Source organism: Micropterus dolomieu, linkage group LG14, assembly GCF_021292245.1.
Source record: "Micropterus dolomieu isolate WLL.071019.BEF.003 ecotype Adirondacks linkage group LG14, ASM2129224v1, whole genome shotgun sequence".
Lineage (NCBI taxonomy): Eukaryota > Metazoa > Chordata > Actinopteri > Centrarchiformes > Centrarchidae > Micropterus > Micropterus dolomieu.
This window is the reverse complement of record NC_060163.1, coordinates 24942798-24950184: the sequence shown is the minus strand read 5'-3', so window position 1 is coordinate 24950184 and position 7387 is coordinate 24942798. Positions and strand designations below refer to the sequence as shown.

Here is a 7387-nt window from a genome sequence, read left to right as displayed (position 1 = left end):
CATTATAGAGCACTACTTACACACTGTTCAAGGGGTTATTGAAAACTTTGAGCTTCTCATCCATGCTCATGTCATGTAAGCTGTAGAAATCAAACCATTAAAATATATAAATTATGAATACATAAAAAACACAAGACATGTAGTGCAAAGAAGTTATGACAGTTGAACTGTTACCTTTGTTCAATGTCCATTTCTGTGGCTTCTGCAGTGACATTCAGACGTTCATCTCTGAAAAGATTAACCAGAACATGATACAGTATCTCACAAAAGTGAGTGCACCCCTCACATTTTTGTAAATGATTATATCTTGTGACAACACTGAAGAAATGACACTTTGCAGTGTAGTGAGTGTACAGCTTGTATAACAGTGTAAATTTGCTGTCCCCTCAAAATAACACATCACACAGTCATTAATGTCTAAACAGCTGGCAACAAAAGTGAGTACACCCCTAAGTGAAAATGTCCTAATTGGGCAAGTGTCAATATTTTGTGTGGCCACCATTATTTTCCAGCACTACCTTAACCCTCTTGGGCATGGAGTTCACCAGAGCTTCACAGGTTGCCACTGGAGTCCTCTTCCATTCCTTCATGACGACATCACGGAGCTGGTGGATGTTAGAGACCTTGCGCTCCTCCACCCTCCGTTTGAGGACGCCCCACAGATGCTCAGTAGGGTTTAGGTCTGGAGACATGCTTGGCCAGTCCATCATCTTTACCCTCAGCTTCTTTAGCGAGGCAGTGGTCTTCTCTGAGGTGTGTTTTGGGGTCATTATCATGTTGGAATACTGCCCGGCGGCCCAGTCTCCGAAGGGAGGCAATCATGCTCTGCTTCATTACATTTATTCATTTAGCTGACGCTTTTATCCAAAGCGACTTACAAGTGCTATACATGTCAGAGGTCGCACGCCTCTGGAGCAACTAGGGGTTAAGTGTTTTGCTCAGGGACACAATGGTGGATGGGTCACAGTGGGGGATTGAACCTGGGTCTCTCACATTCTTCAGTATGCCACAGTGCATGTTGGCATTCATGGTTCCCTCAATGAACTGTAGCTCCCCAGTGCCGGCAGCACTCATGCAGCCCCAGACCAGGACACTCCCATCACCATGCTTGACTGTAGGCAGGACACACTTGTCTTTGTACTCCACCTGGTTGCCGCCACACACGCTTGACACCATCTGCACCAAATAAGTGTATCTTGGTCTCATCAGACCACAGGACATGGTTCCAGTAATCCATGTCCATGTCCATGCTTGTCTTCAACAAACTGTTTGCAGGCTTTTTTGTGCATCATCTTTAGAAGAGGCTTCCTTCTGGGACGACAGCCATGCAGACCAATTTGATGCAGTGTGCGACGTACGGTCTGAGCACTGACAGGCTGACCCCCCACCCCTTCATCCTCTGCAGCAATGCTGGCAGCACTCGCACGTCTTTTTCCCAAAAACAACCTCTGGATTTGACGCTGAGCACGTACACTCAGCTTCTTTGGTCGACCATGGCGAGGGCTGTTCTGAGTGGAACCTGTCCTGTTGAACCGCTGTATGGACTTGGCCACCGCGCTCCAGCTGAGTTTTTTTTATGTAAATCAACCATTCTTTTTTCGGATCCTCAGAGAGTTCTTTGCCATGAGGTGCCATGTTGAACTTCCAGTGACCAGTATGAGGGAGTGTGAGAGCGATTACAACAAATTTAACACACCTGCCCCATTCACACCTATTCACCCCTGAAATCTTGTAACACTAACAAGTCACATGACACCAGGGAGGGAAAATGGCTAATTGGGCCCAGTTTGGACATTTTCACTTAGGGGTGTACTCACTTTTGTTGCCAGCGGTTTAGACATTAACGGCTGTGTGATGTGTATTTTGAGGGGACAGCAAATTTACACTGTTGTACAAGCTGCACACTCACTACTTTAAATTGTAGCAAAGTGTCATTTCTTCAGTGTTGTCACATGAAAAGATATAATAAGATATTTACAAAAATGTGAGGGATGTACTGACTTTTGTGAGATACTGTACATCCCACATATGGTAATACAGCAACTTTACTGTAAATATTATATTAATGACTTGCCTGTTCATCCTTCCAGAAGCACCGATGCTAGACACTGCCGGACCTGTGTCTTGAAAAGGTGTTTCCTCCATTAGAGTCGATGCTGCAGAACCTCTCTCATAGCTGGAGAAACAACAGCAACATCAAGAGAATAAGTGCTACATGACATAGCTGCACACCCCTGTAATACATAATGCATGTGCCACCAAAATTTCATACATGTAGGTAAAACGTGCCACGGGGGCTGCTTCATTGAAGATCACTTCCTGTTGCCAGCAGGTGGCGCTATCATCATGGGTGAATGTCAGCATGTACATGTGTTCAGGGCGGGAGTCTTATTAAACGTGTAAAACTTCGTAAAGATCTGAGCATGTACAACTTCCTGTGCCACGGTGAAGCGTGGAACTTCGCCGCCATGCCACCGCCACGCAGTTAACCGAAAACTCACAAGTTTTACAACATGGCCTCATGAATGTGTTACGGGTTCAGGGCGCGACTCTTAATATACATATCAAATTTGGTCCAGATGTCAACATGTATACAGAAATTATAACATCTTCCTGTTTCATGGCGAATCATCGATTTTTGACAGCATGCCACAGGCAAACTGGTCGACTGGTAATAATAATAATAACCGCTTGAATAACTTTTAATCGTCAATGTAAGTAAGTAAAGTTTATTTGTATAGCACCTTTCACAGATAAAGGTGCTATACAAATACAGATAAATGGGTTTAGACAGCGAAAATTTGAAGTCAACCAGACTAATTCGCTAGGAGTTCGTTAAAGTACAAAGTGTGTAGCTAAAATGCAAAAAATGACCATTAAATCGAAACCGGCCGACTTCCTGTTGGGTGTCGGGCATCGCCCCAAGAGGCTTTTTTGTACGTCTGGCCATGATACACGACCATGACTACGGTTCGTGCTCGGGCCCTAATAACTTGCAACATAAACTCAACACAAAGCACTCCTATTAATGGAGGCTGTGGGATGCAAATCAACCTTTGGCCATGGCATGGACCTGTGCATCAGATTCCACCAATGTGCAATGTAAAACAACAACATTGCACCTTTTTGTAAACAACCAGAGCAAGTAAACAACATGTTTGACCTTTGATAGGCACTGCACAGCGTTTTGACTGAATAATCAGCATTAATAAATAAATCTTTCCCAGCAGGACTGTAAAATATGAAGTGTGGCTGTGTTAGCAGCTGGCTGACATGAGCTCCAAGGTTTCTGGTTAACGTTACACTTTGATTGGCAGTAATTTTCGGGTCTGTTGGGTCCAAATAAGATAAATTGTAGGATTTGTCGCATGAAAGTAAAACTACAGTCCTGGTAGTAATTACTGAGTTGGTAAGTCTCCCTGTGGCCATGTTCCAGCTGAAGCTACCAAACAACACGTTGCGTTTAGATCGGGCTAAATTACCTGTGCAGCAGAAAACAGGCAACTTCGGCGTCACTCTGAAAACATTTGTCCCTCATCAGAGATTTCCATTTGGGGAAGGCCGCACCGATGTTTATCCTTGATTTCTGCCGTCGTCTCTCCCGATTTCGTCTTCCTTCGTCGTGTTTTTGCTTCTTTGACGGAGTTGATTCTCGCTCCTTTGCTTTTTCTTCTGCTAAATAATACGTATGATCCTCCATTTCTCAAAATGTTGGCTTCTCGGTTAGCCAGCAAACTCAAACTCATCTCATCTTCTTTCTTCTCCTCCGTCTGTTTTCTACTATCTGCACATGGATGCAGGGTCTGCAGGAGAGGAAGGTTCCGGTTTCCGCCTGTAGTCCGGGGAGTATTGACCAATCACGTTGCAGCGGGCTTTGGCTGCATGCAGGTAAACAGTCCGTGTGGAGCGCAAAAGAGGCGCAACGCATCGACCGAAATGTGAACTCTGAACTAGAGCCCTGCACGGACCCAAAACTTGGGTGCAGCCTCACAACATTAGGTGCGTTTGACTTCACGCGGCGCTGCGCAGCGCTGACTTATGGCAAGCCATTAGTGCCAAAAAATGTCGCGGGAGCAAGGCGGCTGCAGGCGCCGAGTCCGGTGTTGCGCCGAATTATGCCTGCGGAGAATTGCATGCACCTCGCGAGTGATAACGGTCATTTGCTGAGGAAAGAAGTGGGTGCAAATCTCGGCAGGTAGTTTACAAAATTTGTTATGCCAGATTATGCATCCACCTCTTTAGTTCCTGTGCTCATTGATCAAACACGGTTATCACCACATATTTACTGAATCTCAAGGAATGGTACTTCTATATGTTTATTAAAATATTAAAGACTCTAAACGTTAATAAAATATATACTTCGAATCAATCACCATTGATGAACCCATCCATCCATCCATCGTCAACCGCTTATCCTGGGTACAGGGTCGCGGGGGGCTGGAGCTAATCCCAGCTGACATCGGGCGAAAGGAGGGTACACCCCGGACAGGTCCCCAGTCCATTGATGAACCCCACAAAGAATAGTATAGCGTTTAAAAGCAGTATTTGGAGGTGCATGCAATTCTCCGCAGGCAGGCAAAACTCGGCATAACACCGGCAGCTGCAGTTGCTTTTCAGAGATGGGGACTCGAGTTAGAGACTCGGACTCGAGTGCGACTTAAGTTGCACACACAGTGACTTGAGACTCGACTTGAGACTCATCCTCAAAAGACTTAAGACTCGACTCGAGGTGCGGGACTCATGTTTATTTTTAGGAAACGTCTGATGAGCTTGCCGTTATTCCCTCCCTCCGTTACCTATAACCTGCCTACGTAACACGTAACATCTGCTGCACACGGCCGCACGTGAGAGAGGTCAACAAACACCGGCAGCTTCTGTGCCATTCATCATAAAATTTGGCTTTAAAATTTCATACAAGACCCAAACAAAGAAGCGCTGAACGCAAACATGTGGTAATGTTTAGCTCAGCATTGACCATCTAACGTTAGCTTTCTTCATGCTTCCGCTACGACCCACGAGTCTGCAGGGTGTGTTGACTTACAGTAGTTTAACATGCCACTGATTGCATTGCACATTACATGGTTGTGCTCTGTAAGTTTTTTTTTGCCAAAATATTTTTATTAAGATTTTCTTCATGTAAATACAATCACAATCTTGTTAATACAAATTTGTCCATGTGAGCATAATGACTGTATTACATGAATTTAAACCCATAAAAAGGCAATAATTAAGCAGGAAAAAACTAATACAGTGAATAGCGCTTCTCTCTTCAACAGGGGTCATTAAGCATAAAAATAAAAACATAGTATAACATATAATCTTATCTCAAAGTATACATTCTTCCACTTTTATTTAAAGTGAAATTTAAACTTAAACTTAAATTGTGGAACTGCAGGTTTCATTGTCTCAAAAGTCCAAAGAATCATCTATCAAATCCAAGTCCTTAATAAAGTCTATGAAAGGTCAGAAGATTTTTATTTGTCTGCACTCCCACGTGCAATGTATTAGTGTTCTCTGGAGCCACACTTTATGCATACATCCGGTATATTGTTATTATATTTATTAAGTTGCACAGGGGTAACATATACGTGCATGAGCCATTTATATTGTAGCATTATAAGACAGCTATTTATAGACATGGTATGGGTTTTAGCACAAGCCCTTTCCCAATCCTGCTCTCCAAGCAATAATGACAGATCCATATTCCAAGACATAAGTTTATCCCTCGAATTCTCTGCTGTAGTGGAGATCAATAGATTATATAAAAAAAAAAATGAAATAATGCCTTTTCTCAATTTATTTTTAACCATCAACATTTCCAGCGATGTAAGGGGAGGTTTACTTAGATTACTATGATTCGCTTTCACAAAACTTCTCAACTGAAGGTATTTAAAATAGTGTTTATTATCAAGCTTAAATTTGGATTATAACTCTTCAAAGGACATAAATATATCAGACTCTGATGGATAAAGGTCAGTAATTGTCCTACAGATGCCCATCATTTTAAAGTTGCATCTGCCCTTCCTGGTACAAAGAGCTGGTTGCCCCATATTGGGCTAAATTGTGACAAAATGTTTGATTCTTTGAAAGATTTACTAACATCATGCCAGACTTTAATCATATTTTTTAGTATTGGATTTCTAGTTTGTTTCTGTAGGTTGTTTTTGTCACAATACATGAATAATGGAAGAGATCATTTTAAATCATGAGACTCCATTTCGACCCAATGTGGATTGTTTTTTCTTGAAAAGTAAAAGATGATAGTCCTTAACTGTGTGGCCCAATAGTAGAATAAAGTTACTAAAGTTGGGACACTTTAGCCCTCCACCATCGAATGGTAAATAGAGTAAGGAGAGACGAATCTTAGGCATCCCATTATTCCATATAAAGCCCACAATAGTTTTTTTCAACCATATAAAAATTTCAGGAGGAGGTGGCAGCGGAATGTTTTGAAAAAGGTAAAGTAACTTTGGCAGTACATTCATTTTTAGAATATTGACTCTTCACATTATGGATATAGGCATGGTTGTCCATCTGTTAATTGAATCATTTATTGTTTTCATTAGATGCTCATAGTTAGTTTTAACAACCTGATTTAATACTGGAAAAATCTGGACACCTAAATAGGTAAAATTTTCCACTACTTTAAATTGGTTGTGCTCTTTAAATGAAAAACAGGTTACAGTTACAGAATTCCTTATAGCTATGCAGTTTTATTAGCAACCTGGATTGAACGCAGCAGGTGATACAACATTCATTATAACCACGAGAGACTTGACTCTAGCTCAGAGACTTGACTTGGACTCTAGCTCAGAGACTTGAGACTTGACTTGGACTCTAGCTCAGAGACTTGAGACTTGACTTGGACTCTAGCTCAAAGACTTGACTTGGACTCTAGCTCAGAGACTTGAGACTTGACTTGGACTCTAGCTCAAAGACATGACTTGGAATCTAGCTCAGAGACTTGAGACTTGACTTGGACTCTAGCTCAGAGACTTGAGACTTGACTTGGACTCTTGCTCAGAGACTTGACTTGGACTCTAGCTCAGAGACTTGAGACTTGACTTGGACTCTAGCTCAGAGACTTGACCTGGACTCTAGCTCAGAGACTTGACTTGGACTCTAGCTCAAAGACTTGACTTGGACTCTAGCTCAAAGACTTGAGACTTGACTTGGACTCTAGCTCAGAGACTTGAGACTTGACTTGGACTCTAGCTCAAAGACTTGACTTGGACTCTAGCTCAGAGACTTGAGACTTGACTTGGACTCTAGCTCAAAGACATGACTTGGAATCTAGCTCAGAGACTTGAGACTTGACTTGGACTCTAGCTCAGAGACTTGAGATGTGACTTGGACTCTAGCTCAGAGAGTTGACTTGGACTCTTGC

The 7387-nt window shown here is 42.5% G+C and overlaps 1 protein-coding gene across 2 annotated transcripts in view; it reads right to left on the bottom strand.

Moving 5' to 3' along the window:
- LOC123982846 overlaps positions 1–3809 on the bottom strand; it is an 18470-nt gene extending 14661 nt beyond the window's left edge. Inside the window, exons 1-4 of one of the 2 annotated variants that reach the window (XM_046068747.1) lie at positions 3483–3809; positions 2075–2176; positions 175–228; positions 21–80 (exon numbers count right to left, since the gene is read on the bottom strand). In XM_046068747.1, the coding sequence (XP_045924703.1) occupies positions 21–80; positions 175–228; positions 2075–2176; positions 3483–3700 (434 nt within the window). In that variant the 5' untranslated portion in view covers positions 3701–3809. The remainder of the gene's footprint in view (positions 1–20; positions 81–174; positions 229–2074; positions 2177–3482) is intronic. The other variant, XM_046068746.1, reaches the window with a different exon arrangement.
- Between the last annotated feature and the right edge of the window lie 3578 nt (positions 3810–7387).